This window comes from Cebus imitator, unplaced genomic scaffold (genome assembly GCF_001604975.1).
Source record: "Cebus imitator isolate Cc_AM_T3 unplaced genomic scaffold, Cebus_imitator-1.0 Scaffold160, whole genome shotgun sequence".
In the NCBI taxonomy this organism is placed as follows: Eukaryota; Metazoa; Chordata; class Mammalia; order Primates; family Cebidae; genus Cebus; species Cebus imitator.
In genome coordinates, this window is record NW_016107475.1 from 3,648,274 (window position 1) to 3,672,502 (window position 24,229).

Below are 24,229 nucleotides of genomic sequence, written 5' to 3' on the forward strand. Positions count from 1 at the left end.
ACTTGTTTGATAAACTACCCATTAAAAAATCATTTTTAAAGGTACCCCACTGACCTGCAATGTACTTTCTTAAGCACATTACTGTTAACAACTTTTATCATACTAGAAGATGCTATCCATAATAAAATTACTTTAGAGAAGAATATAAATCAGTTAAGTTTCTTATGCACTGTATATGGTACAATGCCATAATCTAGTCTAACTATATATTAAATAAGACAAACTTCTTGTTCCTTAAAATTCAGGGGAAATATCTCAAGACATAAAGAATTGAGAGTCTCTGATATGATAAAATATTTATCTCATATTTCATTCCAAATCAAGTCTATAAAATATAACATTTAAGATAACTTTCCAGTTTTGTTGATCAGAAGTATCTTCACTTTGTTTAAGTTATTCTTGGTTTAGAAATAAAAATATAGTACATTAAGCTGGACATGGTGGCACATGGCTATAGTCCCAGCTTATTAGGAAGGCTGAAGAGGAAGTATCTCTTGAGCCCAGTAGTTAGGTCAGCATGGGCAACTTAGTGTAAAAAAAACCAGAAACAATACAATGTATCATATTTTTAACCAGCAACATTTAAGTTAATAGCAACACCAAAAGAGCTGCTCAGTTAAAATATACAAAACTATCTGCAATATTTATGTAACCTCTGAACAGGAAGAATTAAATCAAATCCGAATAATGTTTTGTTGCTCCCTGAAAGCAACAAAAATTACAATGAAGGACTTACTTTTTAATCTACCAAGTTGAATGCAGGTAACAAATAAGTTTTTAATTTCTCATGAAACCTAAGAACTCTGAGATAAGTTAGACATGTTTTAAAAGGTTACACTGAATATTTGTACATGGTTTGACACTCATATTTTTATTTAAAAACCAATTCTTTGATTTACTGCATTCATTTGTTGTGAATAGTCTTTTAAAATAAAAGAGAAATTGAAAATAAGTGAGAACATGCAACACCAAAGGCTAACACTAATGTAAACTATGAACTCTGTGTGACTATGATGTGTCAAAGTACATTCATTAATTGAAACAAATGTGCCACTCTGGGAGGAGATATTGATAATGGAGGAGGCTATGCATTTGTAGGGGCAAGGGTACATGGAAAAATCTATGTGTTTTCCTCTTAATTTTGCTGTGAACCTAAAACTACTCTTTAAAAAAAGTTCTTTAAAAAGTAGGAAAAAAAGGCTGGGCGCAGTGGCTCACGCCTGTAATCCCAGCACTGTGGGAGGCGAAGGCGGGTGGATCACGAGGTCAACAGATCGAGACCATCCTGGTCAACATGGTGAAACCCCGTCTCTACTAAAAATACAAAAAATTAGCTGGGCATGGTGGTGCGTGCCTGTAATCCCAGCGACTTAGGAGGCTGGGGCAGGAGAATTGCCTGAACCCGGGAGGCGGAGGTTGCTGTGAGCCGAGATCGCGCCATTGCACTCCAGCCTGGGTAACAAGAGCAAAACTCCATCTCAAAAAAAAAAAAAGTAGGAGAAAAATATTTAAGAAGTACAGCAATAATCTTTAAAATAGGAGAAAGGACTACATCTTGAATATGTACCCAATTCACATTTCACATTTAAATTGAATCAGACTATCTTTGGAGAACTTAAATACACACAAGAGTCTGAAAAATGCACCACCACTTGAAAATCAAAAGTATCTTTAGGGTGATATTTAAAAAATCAAATAAAATTTTATTTTATAATAAATGCCTTTAAATGTGATGTTGTGATTAAAAGGCCTTAAAGCATTTAGTTTGGGATTCTCTGAAATTGGTCAACTGGGCAAATCACCTTAAAAATCTAGTAAGTTATAAACCATTTTAAAAGTATCAAAATATATAACTCACTATACAAATGAGGTATAACTGTTAATAATCACATTTTTAAGTTTCCAAGATATTTGTCTAAATTTTTTTTAATTGGCATTTTAAGCAATTCAGAGAATAATCATCACACATACTCTTCATGTGAAAAATGATTTTATGCTAAACTATAAGAAAACTAAACATGGCTAATTAGCAACAAAATATTATGAAAAGCCCTTAAAAATGAACATAATGAAAGAAATTTGTTTTCCTACACTGTATAATTAAATATATAAGAACTCTATATTAGATCAATTGATTGAACTGTGTGTAATACTTACTTTTTTCATATTTTTAAGTATTAGTCATCTCTAAATGTTTTCATATCTCATACTGTTAACAATGCTTTCTAAGTCTAACTCAGTAACAATATTGATTCTTATTTCTTCTATTTCCATTACTTCATGAGATATTTTTGAAGCAAAGGAACATAAAATATATAAAGCCTTTCTAATCTGGGCATTTCAGTTATCCATAAAGATCAAACTCTAGTTCAGAAATAAAGACCATAAGAAGAAAACACCAATATTTGAAAGCTAAATGAAGATGAACAAAGGTAAATTATTAATAAATATTTAGGCCTACTGAGTAATGGTAGCTAAATTGCAATCATTTTGAAATTACTCTTTGGGAAAAAAAGAGATACATACATTATGCATACCTTATTGCATACATTATGAAATAAGTAAAATACATTTATGTTAACAATTGTATCATACTTGATGGCAAGGAATTCCAAGTATATACACACCCAATATATGAAGAAAGTATTATTATGCACATAAACTGACGAGAGGCTAGTAAAAATCATGTATTCTATACCTCCCCAGAACAAAATCAAATTCAAAGTATCATTTTATCTTATTAGGTAATATAATGACTTTGGAAATCAGTATCAAAATCTACATACAGAAAAACTTATACGATAACAAACATCAACAGGTAGTTATTAGGTTAACATTACCCTTCTCCAAAAGAGATCTGGTATTTAATTACCATTCAATTCCTCTAAAGTACCACCGAATATTTATGTCTTATTAAAAACTTTTAATGTTTCCAAACTAGCAGTAACGTTTTCCAGGTAATGTAAATATTATCCTAAAATCTCACTGTGAATTAAAAAAAAACGAAAAAAACCGATAGGAGTAATAATTACTGGCACTTACAAAATAATCATATTCTTATTTATGAAATCACCTTAGAATCTACACTTACAAATCTGTATTAACCATGTATATCCTTACTTAATTGAAACTAATCTGTGTTTGCACTAGACACTTAAGCAATTCTTTAAAATGTATCATATTTAAAAACTAAAATCATCAAAAATTTCACATTTTATCAAATATTTTAAGAAAAACCTTCAAAAAGTGAGATATGACAAAATTCAAATATAATACTTATATATTTTGTTAATTTTTTAAAAATAAAATATTCATTATTGAACTGTATCAGTGTTTCACAATTAACAAGAGTCAGAATACATATTTTCACATCATAAAAACATGACTAAACTACAAATTAACATTAGAAAATCAAATGAAAACTGTCATTTTAAACCACCAATGGTTACACACCATCCTCAAACAGCAGAATCTCACAGCATTTATCAACATGTCTAAAGAGAGATAAAGTGCAGCACCCAGGCATGTGTTTATTTTGAGGATTTGGTGACATCACAGAAACTACAAGAAAGTTTGACTGTATTACTGCCAATAAATTTTATGTAGAATTATATAACTATAAAATACATAACTACAAATACACAGCTCTATTTTAAAACACACATATATATTCTCTTTATTTTGAAGCAACTGAATATATTTTGATATGCAGTTACTTGCAATCAATATTTTTAAGTAAAAAAGTATCCTAGATGCCTTGGCATAAATTTTTATGTATTTATTAAAGACACTAAAATATTTTTGTTTTTTATTTCCCCAAATATACATTGTTAAAAATGTTTCAGAACACTTCAAAAAAAAAAAAAAATCCAATGACACATGTGCTTCCAAACACTCCAAAAATACTGTCATATATTTAAAATATTTTGAGTAGATATAGGTGGTTGAATATTTAAAATTTCTAATCATCTATGATATATATCCTTTCACAACAAAATAGTACACAGATATAAAACCCAGTATGTTTTCAAAAATGCTTATAAAATTTAAAAGGCTTCTAAAATAATAATAAAATGTTTTTTTGAAATTCTATGAAATAGTCCTGAATTGCAACCTGATTCCATAAGGGATGCGAACATAATACCTATATCATTTACAATTATCTATTACTCGTAGTTGCTTACCTAACATCAGTAGGATTCCTGCCTTCTTCAAAACAATTATTCATACAATTTATATACAATTTATGTATATTACAATATAAGACACCTCTTTAGGCATCATTTAATACTGTCCTTTTAGTATATACATGAACTGTATGTATATACTGTATGTAACTGAAGATTAAAGCAAGTCAACTATTCAAAAATCAATGTTTATAGTCTAAAAACAGCTATATATTAAAAAGCTTTAGCAACTATCTGTTTTAATTCAGTGAATAGAAGAATGTTTATCAACATATAATCATTAAATAGCATAAATACAAATGTCTCATGGTTCTAAACATTAACATTGGTTAATAAAATATCTAACATTTGAATGTTTTAGAAGGTAAACATAGAAAATCAAATTATAACAAGGTGTGACCAGACAAAGAAGAAAAGGGCTATTTTTTTCATTTATCTATAAAACAAATTTATGAGATCGTAAAAAACAATTTAACAACCTAAAGAAGGTTCAAAGGGGAAAGAAAGAGCCTGAGAGAAAATGGATTTGTCAATGATTTTAGTCATCCAGTCTTAGAGGGGAGAAAACAGAAAATGCAGCTTCATTTTGCACTATAAAATAGGAAGTATAAAATCCAGTAGTCTGCATGTAGACTCCTATTTGTGTATTTAAACCCTGTTTCAATTCACAGATTATGCTGATCCTTCCACATGTAAACAGCCAATAATGATGGCCAGGCCTTCAGGAAAGGAAAACACACACCACACAGCAAGGTCAGGAAGCTACCAAGCACCACAGGACAACAGATCAAAACAGAATGGTTTCATATGTTTCTGTTGTTTATATACTTAATTTGAAGATGATATTCCTTAGGGAAGGGGGTATAAATATTACTAGGAACATGCAACACAGTATCAAATATATACTTTTCAAGCAAATATACCAAGTATTTCATGCATGTATCTGTCAATCTGTATTAACAGCCATTCACTCAATTATTTTTAACTTAGATATGAAGCCAAAATAAACCTCTTTATTTCTAACTATGAATTCACTGCAGAAAATTTATATTTACCCTTTTTTTGAGAAAACAGGCTTGCATAAAACTATCTTTTTTACTATAAAGGGATTAAGCAGTAGAAAGAAGTAAAGGCAGAAGAGGTATTAATTCATTATTTTCTGGGTACAATTTTGAAAATGGGAAGCAATGAAATTCTGTTTGGTATTAAAACATCTTTAAAAATTACAACACAACATGAGCAAAGGTGGAAATTTACCCCAAGTAGCAGACTAGCACATTTTAAACACACAAGCTAGAGCCGCCTCTGGCCACATGTTTTTTTGAGTTCAGTCTCTTAAAGAGACAGTATACTTAGACCAATGACCACACAGAGCACCTTTCTAAAATGTTTGTCAAGCATCCCTGTATTGCACGCATTTTTTACAATCATACTAGACCAACAGTGTTCTATTTTATTTTACTGTGAAGTCAAATTATTTGGTCTGAATCTACAAAATGACAGCAGGACAGGCAGCGATGAAATAATAAAGGGAGCTACTGTGACTAGAGGTGTCTAAAATAAGGCAACATTTCTTTCAACACTAAACTGTTTCGATTTGTTTTTTCGACCTTAAAATTATGTTTCTTCATTCATTTTTCTACCCATTCACCAGATACAGGCAACAGAATACACTGTAATACAGAGTATACTGTAATACCGGAAGCTACACGAACACAATTTCGCTGGAGAATGAAGTAGAGGGAAATGCTAATAACGTCAACATGAATATAAGTAATAAAATTTCAAATTTTTTCTCTTTACGCATATACCCAGGAAGAGGCCCACACACGTACCTTAAACGCTGGACTACCTAATGATTTCAGGGAAGATTTTGTCTTTCAATATACCAAAAGGGATCTTCTTATACGTCTATTGACATAACTACCGATCAGGTCCTCCACAAGGAAAAAGATGAAGAGGGAGAAAAAAAAAGTTTGGCTTACTTGGTGTACAAATACATCGACTGGAATATCCAAGGGACTTCCCTCTCGGTTTATCATGGAGATGAATCCAAATCCCATGCGCACATTGAACCACTTACAGTGGCCAGTTCCGTGCAAAACCTGGGATTCCTCCTCTGCCGGCTCCGGCAGCTTCCCGGGCTCTTCTCCACCACCTTTGCTCGCCCCGCCTGAGAAGGAACAGGACAAAAAAGTCAGTCTGTATTCCCATTCATTGTGCATTCAAAGATTTAAAAAAAAAAAAAAAAAAAAAAGTTGCCTGCCTGGAGGTGAGGGGGGAAGGGTAACAGAAAAAAAAATTTAAATAAATGGTTTGACTTCTTTTCTCCTACCGAAAATATTTAAAATGAAAAGGGTTAAAAGGAAAGCGGGGGAGGGGGGAAGTCACACTGTTCTATCGATCACGCCAACTTCCACGTTTCTATACATACGTGTACTTTTTCATTTAACTCCATTTTTCATCCACATTTTACATTACAGCATGCGATACTTTACTTGCATATTGCTGATTTAATACTGATCCCATTGACAAAGAGAAATTTTCAGCGAAACTATTCTCTCCGGCGGGCACGAGGAGGAAAGAGAAATCGTGAAGATGGTTTAGAGCTACTAGTTAATGCACAAGGGGCAGCAGTGAATCCAGCGTTATTTGCAATGTGCATTCCCCTCCCCCCATAACTTTCAATTAAAGTTGGGGTGGAATGGGGGAGGGGGCAGGTGTATAAAAGTTTTCTTGGGCTCACTAACTGAAACTGCGCTTAATCACACTCACACAATTCAAACAATAGCCCCCTGAAAGCTTTTCAAGTTGTGAATCAGTGTGGGCGGTACAAAACATTTTTGGAGATCTATAACAATAGGTTTGCAGAAAGCCCCACTGCGTGATGGGGGGTTGGGAGATAATGCCCAGTATTGGGGTAAAAGGGGAAAGGGGGGACGGTCAAAGTAGGGTAGAAGAGGGGGAGGGGGAGGAGAAAAGAAGAAAGAAATTCACAGTAAAACAATAGAAAACAAAATTAACCTTCGGCCATGTTGCCCCACGGGCCCTCAGCTCCAAACTCGTGAGATGAAAACTTTCCCTTTGGAACGGAGTGATCTTCTGCATCAATCTAACATCTTGATTTTGTGCGATCACAAATTTAGCTCGCATGGTCTAATGTGCTTTCCTTCTTTTGATTTTTTTCTCTCCTCTCTCCAGTTTCTGGCCCCCTGAGCACACGTGACTTTGTCAATTACATGCTTTCTTGCTACTAATTTCACCTCGTATCCTTAAGGGGCTGGCAAGAGGAAGAGATAACCAATCGCCATTTCATCTATGCTGACATCAAAATAATTTATGAATGAACAGGAAAAACTCAAAACATGTTATCTTAAAAACATTTTGGAACCCTTCTTTAGGATAAATCACAATGCTGATTTCGTGCTTCTACCTAAACACAATGGAGGGTCCTTGTGAATCATAAATTTAGAAAAAAAAAGGCACAGTCATATATGTGCACACGCGTGCCTTACACACAAGCCTGACTAAATAAAATCATGGTGGGAGGGGTGGTCATTTAAATAAAACAACCGATGTTAACGCTTTTTTCCCTCTTAAGAATTCAGCTATTCCATGGCTGTAAACCTCCGTGGAACGCTAATTTCATATTTAAAGCAATTCTTAGAGGAAAATACATAATTTATAAAAGATCTAATTAAACCTAATTACATCCCCATGAAACTTTAGATAACGAAAACATACACCTAGGAAAAGGCAGAGGCACATAATTACCTGATTATGCCTGAAACTGTTTCAAATTTAAAATAAAATCCTACTAGAAAAAACGGTATCACCTTCATATAGTCAAATTGTGTTTAGGTAAACCATTTTTGAAAATTTTAGAGGGGGTTGGTAAGGAATTGTACTTCACAGGTTTCTCTGCCTTCTCTTTCCGGGGGAGGAGATGTGATTAATGACTTCCTAAATAACAGCCCAGTTTTCCAGCCTAACATAGAGTGAACCTCAATCAGTGGCGATTGTTCCCCAAGAGCCGGAGGACATAGGGCAGGAGGGGGAGGGGATCGCCAGGCAGGGGAGGTGAAGAGGAGCGGCCAGGATAGGCGGCAGCAGAGCCAGAGAAAGAGGTGGGAAAGAAAAAAAGCCGGCGCGGGCAGGGGGTGGGGTGGAGAAAGGACAAGTGGGAGAAAAAAGGTAACTTCGTATCATATCGAGTTGTACTCTGACATTTTAAAAGTTCACTACCAGTGGCTAGAAGAGTTGACTAAACGAAAATGTAATAATGGATGAAGCTCCTGCTGTCCTTCTTCTACTGACCCCCCCGTTTCAAAATGCTTACCCTTTACCTTTCAAACTGGTTCAAATGATGGACTACAAGATACTGACAACAGTATTACCACCCTTATCGAATACTACAGTAAATGTTATAGATTAACTACGTTATTTCCTTTAAAATATGAAATATCGCCTATTTTAAAACCTTAAAACGTACCACCAGACTTTCCTACCCCACCCCCAATTTTCTTAAACGAGCAGTTTACCAAGCAACTAACTGTTCAGATACCACTTCCTTCGACAAAGCTACTCAGCTGACCCTCCCCCCACCATGCCAGCAATCCCCCTCCCAGTCTCTCCAAACACGTCCACACTACAACACTGTTTAACACAAGCTAAAATGTAGGGATTATGAATCGAAGAGCTATGCAAAAAGCTGCATACACCTATTTATACTCCCTCCCCATATTAAACAACTAAATATAAATTTAATTGGTTCAGATTGGAAAATGGATCTATATAAAAATAGAAGTTATATTCAGCTGTTTGTGATAAAAGGTTTTATCAAAACTAATCAATTTGTGAAGTTTTTTTTTTTTTTTTTTTGTTTTTTTTTTCTTTTTTTTTTTTTTAGGAAAAGGGGTTTTTTTTTTTTTTTTTTTTTTTTTGGAGGGACAACCATGTGCCAGCTGTTAATGAGAAAAGAAGAGGTGTGAAAGTCCAAAGATTTTGAAAATGTAACAAAAGCTCAAAGCTCTGAAAAGATTATTTACTAACAAAACATTTACTAGGCATTATTTTCATGGTAGAAATTATTTCTATTATACTGATCACACTGACTTACAAGAAAGTAATCTCAATGATGGCATTACAGGCTAAGCTAATGACATAATATGAAATCGAAAAAGTAATTTATGTGTTTTTTATATTTTAAAGAATCACTTTAAAAAATCAACATCTGGTATCAGAGGAAAAAAATCTCAGAAAGGGTTCATGTAAATTGAGGTGAAGTGCTATTATTCACATAAAAGTAATAATCACAAAATTCACAAGACAGTATAGTTTGGCTTTGTAAAATATTTATGGTAAATAACACTTTAAGGTTGTTTTTAATTAGAAAAGTTTAATTATTATAAAACCAGAATCATAATAGGTAGGTAGATTGAGACTCTCTGTTCATTGTTAAATTTGATGAAATTCAAATTTATTAACATGTGGATGAAAAGTGTGGAGTACCATAACTGAACCACACTGTATAGTTATGAGATTCACAGTCTTGCCTAATTGGGGGCCTCCAGTATTAGTGGAATTAAGGTAAGGTTCACTGGAGTGGTCACTGGTGTCAGAGGTTATCGACTCATTCATTTCCTGAGAGGGCCATCAGCCTTTCAAGTTGTGTAGAAGGCTTTTTCCAACTGGGAACCCTGAAAAATCTCCTGAAATTCATTCATGAAGAATTTAAGACAAATGCATTTACATACCTTGGGGGAGGGTAAAAGAAACGGGAAGAGAAGAGGCGAGGGAAGGGTAGAGGGAGAAGGAAGAAGCAAGCAAGGAAGTTGGAAAGGGAGAGAAGTAAAAGAAGGAGAAACATTGAGAAACATAAAATAATCACTCATCAATTCAAGAATATAGCAATGTCTTTTCTGTGCCTTCCCACAAAACTTTTGAGCCTAAGACCCTTTTATAATATAAACTGCCCATAAGCTCTTAAGCTCCTAGAGTGCTTCTTTCACCTAAAATAGTCCTATGAGTCTCCTAGAATGCTTTCTAATTTGTCACTTTCCTGAAGTCTTCTGGTTTTAATTTTTTTCTCATTTCCTACTTGTTTTTAGTGCCTGAAAGACCTGTTTGACTCAAAACCCGTGTTTTATTCTGCAAAAGCCAATACTTTATAGCTTGACTTATCATAGTTCTTTCAAAATGTCTTTAAAATGAATTCAAGTAGGTACAAAGAATCGTCAATGCACTGGGGGTTAAACGCAAGGAAATAACCTATCATATGCCTGGTTGGCTATCACAATCTTCCCCATTTAAAACACGAGGTACACATTTTCCTAGACTTTTTTTCCTCCAACAGTACAATACAAGGAGCCGAAAGGGGTGCCAGAGCCCACCGTCGTTGTTTTCAACGAGGAATGAGTGACTTCGGTTAAAGCTGAAACAATGCTTCGGTTCTTCTTAAAACTAGGAGGAGGGGCTGTGGCACTGCAGCAAGTGACTCCACCCGTCCTCTCCTCCCCGCAAATAAGGCGGGGTCTGTAGCCCAGCGCTGCCATCGCAACCCGCCTCTCCAGGCAGGTCGCTCCCCAGGCTGCCCGAGACTTGAGACCCCAGACTCCGCGCCAGCAGATCTGCGCTTTCCCTCCACCTCCTGCCTCCGCAGCTTCCTCTCACCTTTCTCTCCTCAGTCACTTTTCCCTTTATTCATCACCTTACCATCTCCTCTCTCAAAGTGGGGTCGATCAGAGAAGGCTGGTGATTTCTCACTAAGAGACTTTTACATTTGTCATCTTGTCCCCAAGAACACCAAACAAAAGAAACTCTTGCCTTCACCACTATGGCAAAAACACTATGCACAACTTAGTATTTGTACTGAATTTCCAGATGTATATCATTAATAATTTGATCCCTTTTCCTATGAGATGTCCGAATTTCAAAAGCTAAGCGCAGTCCGTACCCAAGAAAATGACCACCTCCACCCCCCCACACCAGGCCATGCCTAAAACCGAGCTGTCTTCCCGCAACGCCGTCCTTTCGGGAAGCCGCGATGGCAAACGTTGCCCCGGGCCTTCGGAGGATCAAGAAAAAACGTGGCGGGAAGGGGCTGGACGCGATTTTCGGGATCTCTCTCTCCGCCCCAGGCAAGATCTCTCCCGCCTGAAAGCCGCCGACCCGCCCGTCGGGCAAACTGTCCGGATTCCTCCCACCGCGTTTTTGTAAACCACTTGGTGGTGACTTTCTTGACATTCCTACCACATGGAGTCAAATGCAAGGCGCGCCCGACTGGGTGCGTGGGTCTTGCAGCAGAGGCACTTCAGAATATAGATATGGTCACTTTGCTTTTGTTTCCAAAAAGCAAAATTCCATTCTCGTTTAATTTCCTTGTCTGGAGGCAAAATGCTCCGGCTTCACAAAATTGGTCCAATTTTAGAATATATACACAAGAGGTAAAAAAAAAAATCTCTTAAGACTTTCCTTTAATACCTTAACACACTTTCCCCGGAATAATTAAGTAAAATTATGGAAATACAGAAACGAATTAGCATAATTTTTAAGTTTTCCAAACAAACTGCCTTTAAATTTCAAAATTTGCCTTTATATTTCCAAATTTGCAAATGCTTCCTTCTTTTTGGTCAGTTATATTTCAGCAAAATATTTAGTACAAAATTCAGAAAAGGAGAGTTGTTTTAAGACTAACATTCCGTAGAAAGTATTTTTCAACTTTTCAAAATAGTTATACATAATAGCTGTAGAAATATCTTTAAAAAAAACCTGGAATCGCAAAAATCCTATTACATTAATGCATTTCCCAATGAGAAGGAAAAATATTTTCCAAACTGTGCTCAACAAATACTTTCTTAAATGACTTTAATTAGAACAGTAACAGGTTAGAAAACTCATTTAGTACTAAGTTTTACATTACTTTGCCTAGAATAGCACAAAAGGGAGCTTTATGTTTTAGTTGCAAAATGAAAGTATTTTTCAACTGTACTACTTTAGCATGTATGTTTCCTAATTTAAAGATCTTTTTGCAATAAATACCATGAGTCTGTGGAGAAACACTAATGTTAATATACTATTCTTTCTTCCTTCCTCAAAGCAGTGAATAAAAGTATTCTTTAAAGCTCTATTTCATCAAAAGAAATAATCAACTGAAATAAGAATGTGGACTGTCTCCCTGGTATTTGTTTCAATATTTACCCTTTGGGTTTATTTGGGGAGAGAGGGCAAGTATATCCAAAATGAAAAAGAAAAGAAGAGTAGTAGCAGGGTAAAAGATGAGACAAGTGAAAAGAAATCTTCAGGCTTTAAAGATGCCTGTGTGAGAAGCAAATTTGTGGAGAGAAAGCATCAGCTAGAAAATGGAGGCCAAAATTCTGTTACTATTTACCAACCTGTCGCCTTGGGCCAATAACTTAAATGGGACTCAGTTTCTTCATCTGTATAGTGAGGAAACTGGACCAGTGGATATTCAAAGTCTTTTAGCCTAAAATGTAATCTCTAGAAACAACCATTCTTCTGGTGAAAGTGATACCTTTTCCCTCCGATCCCCTTTATAATCACAAGGAAATACAGACATGAAACTTTATTGCAGTCACTTAACACATCGGTGTTAACATTATTTCCCAACAAAAAAGAAAAAGGTCTCTGGACTGGCTCCAACAAAAAAATCACAGTTGATAATAAGGAGAAAAAAATTTTTTAAATAAATGAAAAGGAAACTAGTTGGTATACTAAAACATTTATAGCAACTTTGGAGAATCGCTTTTTTCATAATATTCAGTAGAGCATCATCTCTAAGTCAAGATTCGCTCTAAAAAAAAAAAGCAGTTTCTCAAATGGAAATACCTATCATGGTTTCCTTGTTGAACTTTTTGATCCTTACTGGTTTCCCCTTGCTACCCACAATCCTATATTTTATAAGTTTAATAACAGAATAACATCATTTTACTTGTAGTTATTATTAATAGTCATATACTCTGCAATATCACAGCTCCTATGTGTGTCTTCAAAGTGGTACTAGTCAAGCCAGAGTAATAAATTATCAAATAAGATTGTTACTAAAAGATAGTGCTATAACTTTTAAGTTAATTTTAGCAATATAAGAGAGTATGTCAAAAGTCCAGTTTTAAAATATTAAAGAAGCCGGGCGCGGTGGCTCACGCCTGTAATCCCAGCACTTTGGGAGGCCGAGGCGGGTGGATCACGAGGTCAAGAGATCGAGACCATCCTGGTCAACATGGTGAAACCCCGTCTCTACTAAAAATACAAAAAATCAGCTGGGCATAGTGGCGCGTGCCTGTAATCCCAGCTACTCAGGAGGCTGAGGCAGGAGAATTGCCTGAACCCAGGAGGAGGAGGTTGCGGTGAGCCGAGATCGCGCCATTGCACTCCAGCCTGGGTAACAAGAGCGAAACTCCGTCTCAAAAAATAAATAAATAAAATAAAATAAAATAAAATATTAAAGTTCAAATGACTCAGTTTTGCAGCATGAAAATGAGGAGCAAATTCTGATATATGTTCATGAAGAGCAAATTCTGATATATGTTCAAGAAAAGCAACACAGAGCTTCCTGGATAAGAAAAATTTCCTCAAAATGTCTAATGTATTATATTGTGCTATTTATGTTATGATAAATTATTTTAAAACAGCACCATGTCTTCATTTTTTATTTAGTTCAGCAGGTATCTGTTAGTACCTATTTTACTTTAGGAGTTACAAAAATAAACAAGCCATGAGTACTTTTCATTAATCTCCATAAACATTTAAGTATCTATTATCTATGTTGCTTAAGTTACAGAAAAAGGAATCACAAAATACAGTACTGCTAAAAGTGGCAGTGGGGGAAAGTAGTTAATTAGAAGAGGTCATCCATGTAATTCTTGTGGGAATACCAGTTTTTTAGATGGAGAGATCAGGATGGAGTATAGGAGGACTTGGTATCCAACTTGCCAAAGCAGAAAGGATGAAGAATTCCTGAGGGCTGTCAAGTTCCCATATGCCTCTAGTGACCTTGATCTTTTAAAACATTAAAAAAAAAAAAAAAAAAAAAAAAAAAAAAAAAAAAAAAAAAAAAAAAAAAAAGACTGACCTGGGGCTGGGGCTGGGGCTGGTGAAACCTGCTTGAATGGCTTCATCTTCTTCTGAAGAACCTAAAATCAGAGAGCTCAAGTCAGTACTACATTAATTGCCTATTTAATTGCCTCTTCCTCATCCTAATGGCCATTAGAAAGCAATAAAATGCCCAGGTTCTGACTTTGTGAAGAGACCTGTAAAGTTTTTTTTACAATTTAAGACTCACCTAGCAAAATTAGGTAACCAATTGGCATATACTTGCCTTGTATTTCTACTAGAGGACACTGGTTTAAAGAACATTTAAGACCATTAACATGTAGTCAAAAGATACCAATTTCATGAACAATGCAGTTTAAATTTTAATATTTAATTTTACACTGTAATTTAAAAACACTAGTTTTTCCAAGCACAGTTAAAATCTACTTAACCTAGAATATCATGTTTCTTGAAGAACCTGACTATTCGCTTCAGATACATTTTAGAAGACAAATCATGAGAATCTAATGATGGTACCATAAAATTGATATTGCAGCTGTTACAGTCAAGTGAATGAAAAATTACATTAATGGTAATACACTTAATCATTAAGTATATTTGAAAGTATCTAGTATGCATTAACCCATATTTTTAAATGGGTTAATGTTTGTTTAAAAAGCAAACAGTTGTCATTTTTTAAATATGAGTAAATATTGATGTTTTTAATATATCCATTGGCAGATGCCACAACACAATAAAACTTGCAATAAATAATAATTGCATTATTACTTGCAATAATGTATACTTCATTACATATAGTAATGAAGTATAGTGATTGGAAGAGGAACTCCTGATGACTACTAAATTATTGTTTTTATCCTTGGGTCAGAGTTATGAAGGTTTATAAAACAGACTGGTGTGAACATGCATACACTCACCTGCTACACCCAGAATTGTCTTTCCTTAAGACAATTTTTACACACCGTATCTACTATATCAGCTCGCTCGCTCTCTCTCTCTCTCTCACACACACACACACAAAAGCCATTCTGTACAAATTCTTTAAGTTGCAATCTAATTTTCTTCTCAAGAGGAAATGGAGAATTTTCCAAGTGCAGAGTTCTACTGAATGTTGACCCTTTTCACAAAGGATGACAATCTCACTGAGTTAAATTTGAAAATAGAGGAAGAATGTGAACAAAAGGCATGTGAACCTCTGTACATTAAATCTTTCAGTTATCCGGTGTTTACAACCAAAAGATACAAGATAATGACAGATCCTAACTTTAACAAAATTCATTATAGACACTTATTGAAATAGAGCTTTCCTTTAAATTGATCCTGTATCAAGTTTTATTTTGCACATCTGGCTTATGAGTATATTTAATTATTGTCCATGAATATTTCAGTACAACTATAGCTTATGCCTTTCTATTCTAATAGTCCACAGCCTATTCTTAATCCTACCTGCTTATATTTACAGAAGAATTCAAGCCAACATGTTTTAAAGATCTGTAAACACAATAGATAAGGTTTATAAAAAACCTTTGCAAATAATTTGGACAAATTATCACAAATAGTAGGTTTAATAAAGTTAAAATCAAATAATGTAAGAAAGTTAGCTAAATAATGCTATTTAATTCAAGAGCTCTAACTATAAGCTTTTGGAGTTTTTTTTAAAAGCCAATTTGATAATAATGTTCAGATTTTTTACTATTCAAACTTACATATGATGTTCTTGGTTATACTAGTTTTAATAATGTTCGTTTCAAAGGAAAAGTAACGAGATTATTTCACAATTATTGTACTTCACTGATGTTAATGGTATAAAATTGTTCAAAAACAAGAGTACAAAAAATAGAATTAAGTTTAAATATAGATATTATGATGTATCCATCCAATACTTACTGAACAGCTATGATAGGAACGAGACAGGTATAAGCTGTAAAATATTTATAATTTTAAATGTTTATATTCTTATTCTAGGTGACTGTTTTTTGAAAAGAAATATCAGGAGTTAAATAATTCTTCAAATGCATGAATACTCCAAAAATAGCCACAAATTTTATACAAGTATTTATATTGAAAAAATTTTGGTAAAATATTTTATTTAACAGAGTTCATTAGGTTTTCTTAGAAAACAAAAACCTAAACCTGCAAAATCCCAAAATACACTTCTCTGCTCCTACACTAGAATAATCTCTGTTCACCATTTAGATCTCTACTTAGAGCTCTTTTTCATACTGTCCCATACTGAATACAATGTCTCCACCATGTAATAGTATACACTGTAGTTTATTATAACACTCCATGAAAATGTTCTCTCTCCCAACTGAACTCTATGCTTTGTGATTAGAGAGACTGTGCCTATTTAACTCATTATCATAATTCTGATATTTTGTGTCCATTATAATTTTTGAACCAATGACAAGGAATTCCTGTACCTGGGTTGATTATTCCTAGGCTGACTTTTATAAAAAAAAAAAAAAAGGAACTGTACACAAAATGTTGTGTTAAACCATCTTTTCATAAAAAATAATTGGATAGACAATCTCTTACAAATATAATATACATGTTACAAATATAAAATGCATATATACAAAATAATTACAATTATTTTATTTTAAATATATGATTTACTGCTATAGGAGTGACTAAATTATAAACAGTATCCAACACAAACATTCTTAAAGTCACATTTCCTATTAAAACATAACAATATTCTTCTCAAATACATTATATATCGTTCATTGTTAAAATCCACTGTTGTAACTAAAAGTAAAGGAAAATGATTGCTATTATGAATTATACATTGTAATTCATTTAAAAATTGCCAGCCAGTGTGGTGGCTCACGCCTGTAATCCCAGCACTTTGGGAGGCCAAGGCCAGTGCATCACTTGAGGTCAGGAGTTTGAGACCAGCCTGGCCAACATGGTGAAACCCATCTCTACTAAAAATACAAAAATTAGCCAGGCGTAGTCGTGCATGATTGTAATCCCAGCTACCTCGGAGGCTGAAGCAGGAGAATTGCTTGAACCCGGGAGACAGAGGTTGCAGTGAGCTGAGATCCGGTCATTGCACACCAGCCTGGGTTACACAGTAAGACTCTGTCTCAAAAAATAAAAATAAAAAATTGCCAAGCTCTTTGAAGCTTACAGAATGAAGGGACCAATAAAAATAAACTACTACGACATTTCACATTACTCAGAATTTTACTTCAATTCACATCACATTAATTTTATTTCTAATACTAAGAAATGCAAAAGTTACTTTAAAGTTACAAAAATGATTTCACAATAAAGAATAATATTCACTGTAAGAAAAATTATTTCATTACTTATTCTCATCTCAATTTTTCAACATTTTAAAAAGTAAGATAATTTTTTGTTTCTGTTATAGTCAGCATTTTCTAAAATAATATAAGTATAAAGCACATTCTAACTTACTATAATAAATATTCACTTTATGGTTTTAAGAAAAACTAAGCTGTAGTACGTCTCAACTATCACTGAACTACATTCTTTGGAAGGCAGCATAGATTTTTATTTCCAAGCTGGAGAAAATGTTTTAAAATAACACTACTTAAAATCATATAGCAAATATATTAATATTACACTAACACTAGAGTAAAACCTAAAGCACAATACTGATGTAAATTGACTATAACTTAAAATATAACATATACACACATCAAATATATTAAACGTGGAAGTTCAACACTGAAGTGAATGTAAGTACTTTATGAAAGCATTTTCTTAAACTGTTCTCTTAATGAACATTTAATATCTATCAACCTTACTGTAATTATTTTTTGCGATTAGTCAATAGACTAAATTCAAACGCTGCCTCAGTAAAATCAGGATAAATTATTTTGCAGCTTAACTGAATATCCTACTTTAATTATAGATGTTGCTCATGTATCCTCAATCATACACAGGAATAGAAAATCTAAACAGAATAATCTACTTCAAAGTAAGAGAAATAGTTACACATGACTTTCTACAGCTTAAAAATATTTAGAATTTGAAAACAAGAAGCTTTACATTTGGTGAAATATTTTTTAAATTATTGAGAGAACAGAAAATTTTATATTAGAAAAAAAGCACTTTTTATATTTCATTCTTTTTATAAAATATATTATTTAATTTATAATATATCACGTGAAACAACCTTAAATCAGAGGGTATTTGTGACATTGCTGAATCATGGAGATAAATTTAACTTTCTAAATCATTTTAACAAATAGAAGTTGTATTGGTTTTATATAAGATATGGATAGCTCTATCACTCTCTTCAAATACTGTAACAAATTTATTTTGGAAAATAAAAACAAATGAGTAATAATTTAAGACGACTGGCGTATTTTCAAAATTGTTTAAAGGCAATATTATGGCACTAGATGAGTTGGTAAATACAATTCTTTAGCTTAAAAATTTGTAACAGTTGAGCCACAGCATAGTTTTGCTAATGTGTTTTTATCTTCCAACATATGAAATAATAGTTTTATGTAATCAAGCTCACAGCTCATTGTTAGATCACAGTAAAGAAATGTAAAAGGAAGCACTAGTGGTTTCAGATCAAAAAGATCAAAATAATGGCAAAATTCCTGTCTTAAAAAAGGTAATCACATATATTTTAAAGGCCCACCATAACTTTAAGACAAAACTTTAAAGTGGTTTTTTGATATAGTAAACAAAAATGATTCCAGGTAAAACTGAACACTTCTATTTAATTACAATAATAAGAAAATTTTATTTAACATACATTTTAAGTTTTAATATACAACATTATTAATGGTTCAAAATTTATATCATCACCAGAGATTAACAACTGAGAACTTTTAGTGTCTTCTAAATATTTTCAATAAACATTTTAATAAAGATAAAGAGATACTTTACAAGTTACTCATCCTTACAACGCTGCGTGACCTACTGATGTAATAAACGTAACACCAAATAAAAATAATAGGATTTTAACTAGCAGAGGTGATTATAACAGACTAGTACAAAAGACAAAACATAATTTACAGATTTTTTCTAAAATGTTCAATCCACAAAATGTCTATTTTTTTAAACTATACAGTCTAGAACATTTTAGTTAAAATGATTTTGTAGAATCTGAACAAATGATGCATAGAAAAATGTCCAAAAAATATAAACGTAGTGTTTCAGCTCTTGCCTTTCCAATTAAGTATGTAAAAGTAATACTGATCTGAAAATATCTAGAAAATTGTAAGCTTATTTTTCCACCATTAGAACTGGCCATTCAACATTAAGTCTTTTTTTTCCATATAATTAAGCTTTTGTTCTGCTAAGAAAAAACTAGAAACTGATTGCTTGAAAATGAGCTGCATGCCCTTTGTCCTGATTTGTCACCTTTGACCCTTAATTTGATGATGCTGCATAACAACCCATTCTATTTTTAGAAGAATCATGTAAAAGTTATATGCTTAAAATAGTACTTTTTACTGATATAGTAAATGGGTTACAACATTCCTTTTCAGGTAATTTCTACAATGGTTTCATACTAGTACTCATTTCATATAATATAGAGCACAGTAATATTTTGAGCATTGAAAGCCTGGTGTTTGTCCTGTTTCAAACAATAGAAAATTTCCCCAAAATGACAAGTCAGTATCATTATAATTTCAAAATTTATATTCTTATTTTAAAAATTATTTAATGTTTTTAAGTGGAATTTATTTCATGAATGATTTCTAATTTGATTAAGTTTGATAATCACATATTTTGATGTTGGTTTTGATAATGCCAGAATATGAACCTAAATCAAAAACTGCAAATATCAAGTTCATACTCTACCACCTTACAGTAGTGTCAACAAAATTGTAGTTTCTGAGTTAAATCAGTAGTTGCTTAAAATGGTTTTAAAAATCTTGTCATCATTTGCAAGTGGCAGCTTTCAAAGAAACAGAAAACCTCTAGCATTGATCCTATTGATTTTACTGACATTATTCAAAATCAATGCTACACAGTAAATTAATATACTTCAGGGATAACATTTCTCTATCAAAATTTCTGATGATTCCAATTCAACTAGGTGAAAAGCAAAAAAATAAAAATATTTATGAAATACATATGCATACATTTCCTATGGTCATGATGCTATTTGAACCCCTACACTATTTCCGTGTACTGTACAGTTTCCAGTCAGATTTAGCAGTGACCAATATGGCTGTCTTGATTCAGCACTATGGCCAGCGACTTTGTCAAGCATCATTGTGCCAGAGAAATCCAACACAATAATGTACATGTACACAAGCACATGGTGGGCAAGGTTCTCAAAACTGTAAGATTCTGCATTTCATATATTCCAAGACTTATTCATATAAATCAACCTTAAGTATCTGAATGTAAAGAATTTCCATTGTTCTTCTTGGAAAGCTAGAAACTCCTTACTTTGTGATTCATCAAAAACAGTAGTTATTTGTAAAGAAAATATAGTCCCTTTAAAAGGCAAGAAAATAAGGTACAGGTTCGAAAGCATTTAAACAAGAAAACTGAGTTTATGAGAATTTTAAAATTAGATTCTACTGAAAAATACCAAATAAGAAAACACTTCAGTTGTCCAAAAATTTGTAACACCACTATCTTATCAATAATTTAATTACTTCTAGATTGATTAATCTCTGTGTCCCCATGTTCCTTTTTTTAAATCAACTCAACTCTGGATTAAGATAAATGTTTATAGATCATTTCCTGACCTGAACTTGCTAATAGTCCCCAAATTTGGTAGCTCTGCCTAGCACTTCACAATTATTTTTAAAGAGACATCAGTCTCACACCTGAAGACTGTTATTCTTACCTGTTTTATTTAATAACTTATTTTTTCCTTTAATCATGGTTTGTAAATTATGACAGCAGTGTATCACAAATCCCTAAAAATGTTACCATATCAGGTACCAAGCATTATCAAACTTTCAGGCAGGTAAGATTTGTTAAATCTTCTTTTTCCTCAGAGTAAACAGGAAAAAAAAAAAGCCAACCTTAAATTCACTGTATTTTGGAATTTACATGTGCAACACACTTAAAAAGTTATTCTGAAGACTAACTTTGAGCACTACTACTTTAAATCTCAATTTGTTTCCCTTGCAAAGTATAAGATTGACCATATCTTGCCTCACAACCTAGAAGATTTTTTAATTTAAATCTTGACTAATTTCACAATAAACTTCTTACTGTTTCTGAAAGAAGTCTAGCAGAGAACATATATAATAAGACACCATACCGTCTGACAAGGATTAATGAGAATATAATCATTGAATCATTTGGTTCCAGATCTATTGAGACGCACCTATAAGCAGTTACCAAAAACCAATATGCTTTACAAACCAATCCAATTACTTAAATTTTTATGACCTTATATTGTCAAGCAAAGATTAGCTGATCCCACTTGCAAAATGGAAAAGTCAAATAAAACTTTTTATTCATTGGTAATATAGCCTCTTCCCCACTAAATGCTAGAAGAGGCCTTGTGTCAGTTTCATTTCTAAAGCTCTGTAGGGAATTAGGCACACTGGATTGCTATATTTCATACATGCAATGACAAATAATTTAAGAAGCAAGAACTTTCCATAAGATGGACAAGGGTGTATTATTGAAAATGGAATACTGATTATTACATTCCCTTTGTTAATTTATCATACAAGTCCTCTATAAAATCTATACAAATCCACAGAAGAAAAAAATGGCATAAATTTCATAACAAATTTTATATTTTTGAAATACAAATTGGCATATATTTCCAAGAATTCACCCTTAACTTTTAAAATTTCCCTGAAAGCTTTCATAAAACTGTGATGTTTTTTGTACTTATTGTTGGACGTAAAAATGTGCTTTTTAAAAAAGCACTTTTACATTATCTAAGTAAATATGGTAATAACCTGCACTAAAAAATGAAACATTAAGATTTTCTTGATTAAAAATCACCTTACGTCATATCTTTTCAGCAATGTTGTAAAACATTTTAAATTCATTCTAATACTAGTTGTCAGGTGTATTTTTCACTTCCACAGTATTTGTGACAGAGAAATAAAAAACTACAATAGAACACGAGCACAATTTATTTTTCCCTTGCATTAACAATAATAGGTATAAAAATCTTCAGTGGATTATTTAGGTCCATGAACAGTAATAATAATTGGCAACCTTAAAAACCTAAGTATGAAAACAAATCCACAAAGAACTGAATGGAACTCAAGGAAACACAGGCACCTAAGATTTCATTCAGTGTTACATGAAACAATTCAAAATGGCGGACTTACATTTAAGAAATTTCCGCAATAAGGGCACTAAATACATACTGTTAAATTTTACTCGAAAACACTCAATATTTACCAACGTGCAATTTTTTAAAAAAGTTTTTGGAGTACAAATCCTCATAAAGCACCCGCATCCAATGTTCCAGTCAGTAGTCAGTCAATGCTCCTGCAAACGTATCATTTCTTCTTTGGTCTTTCCTTTTCAAAAACAACATAAATCCAAGTACGTTCTTCTCCGTTCTCTTCAAAATCCTTAATTTTAATTCATGAATTTACATCACCGATACCGAAGCAAAAACGATCCCCGACGCCTGCCTGGTACAAAGCAGCTCTGTTTGCGGAGCGCAAAAGGGAGGTGCGCACGCCCCCTGGCGGCGCGGCCCCGTGCGTCTCAGAGAAGCCCGCACCGGCCGCGAGAACCCGCCGCCGGGACCGCAGCCCGAGCCGCACCACTCCAAGCACCCGAGTCGCCAACGCCCCCCGCCCTATCCCGCCCTGCCCTCCCGCTCCGAGCGGGCTCCGGCCGCCGGCAGCAGCAGCAGCGGCAGCGGCGAGCCCGGGCGGCCGCTCTGGCGACGCAGTGCCCACAGCGGGCGCCGACCCAGCAGCACGGAGCGGGGAAAGAAAGGTGTGAACCCGGAAGTACATCAACTGCCCGCGTCTTAGTGGCAGCACCGGGGCAATAAATCAGGGCCGGCAAAGGAAAGACGCGGCGCGCCGGCTCCCGAACCGCAACTTGCTGCGAGACCTGTCACTTCCCCGCGGTGCCCAGTCCTCGCCCCTCCCTGGCGCTCGCGCCTCCTCTTTTCTTCCTGCTCCTCAGCACAGAGCTCCCCTCGACGTTGCTCACGTGCCAGACTCGGGACCGCGAGCGGCGTCCGCACCCGCACGCACACCCGGCTACGCTCGCACTCGCGCGCCCGCGGGGCCGGCTGCTTACCTCCGGGGCCTCATGGTCGCGTCGCTAGCCTGGGTGTGAGGGGGGAGAGGGTGTGAGGACGTGTGTGGCGTTCAGTCCCGCAGGACGGGGCGGAGGAAGGGGCCTGGAATCTGTCACTTCCTGAGGGAGCCCGGCGGTCGGGAGACCAGTGAGGCGCGCGGCGGGGCCAGGAGGGTCAGCACATTGTGAGCCGGCAAGGGGACGCGAACAGCCGAGCGGCGCGCGGCCACTGGGCGCGGAATCCGCTGTCGCCACCGCTCCGCCGCCGCAGCCCGGCGAGTGGCGGGCGCGGGGAGGAGGGGGCTGCGCCGGGTGGGGGAGCGCGGGGCGCGGCGGCGGCGGCAGCAGGCGGTTCGACTGGAGCTCTGCGTCAGCCGGCGGCACGCGCACACCTGCCCGCCGCCGCTCCCGGCCGCGTCATTGGCTGCCGGCGCCGAGCGCGCGAGATTGAACCTTCCATTCATTCCAGGTCCGGGCGGGCACGCGCGGCCGCTGTGGAGCTTTACAACAGGCGCCCCCGACCCCTCAAGGCGCGTACCCGCGCAGGCCGTGGGCGCGCACGGCTGCTGCCGCCGTTTGTTCTGGTGGAGGCTGCGAGTGCCTGGGCCTGGGACGCCCGGCTCTGCGCGCGGCGTCGGTCCCGGAGGGGAGTTCACATGGCGGTCCCTAGGGCGCGCCTGGAGGTAGGCGGCGCGATGTTACTCCTTGCTCCCCAACCTGACAACCTTGGTGTGTTGAAACTGTAAGAAGGTACCAAAATTATATATGAAGCC

The 24,229-nt window shown here is 35.3% G+C and overlaps 1 protein-coding gene across 1 annotated transcript in view; it reads right to left on the reverse strand.

Moving 5' to 3' along the window:
• The window catches only part of LIN28B (lin-28 homolog B), a 112,828-nt gene extending 89,112 nt beyond the window's left edge, over positions 1 to 23,716 (reverse strand). The window contains exons 1-3 of the mRNA XM_017543777.2: positions 23,457 to 23,716; positions 14,287 to 14,338; positions 6,173 to 6,363 (exon numbers count right to left, since the gene is read on the reverse strand). Coding sequence (XP_017399266.2) covers positions 6,173 to 6,363; positions 14,287 to 14,323 — 228 coding nt within the window. The 5' untranslated portion in view covers positions 14,324 to 14,338; positions 23,457 to 23,716. The remainder of the gene's footprint in view (positions 1 to 6,172; positions 6,364 to 14,286; positions 14,339 to 23,456) is intronic.
• Between the last annotated feature and the right edge of the window lie 513 nt (positions 23,717 to 24,229).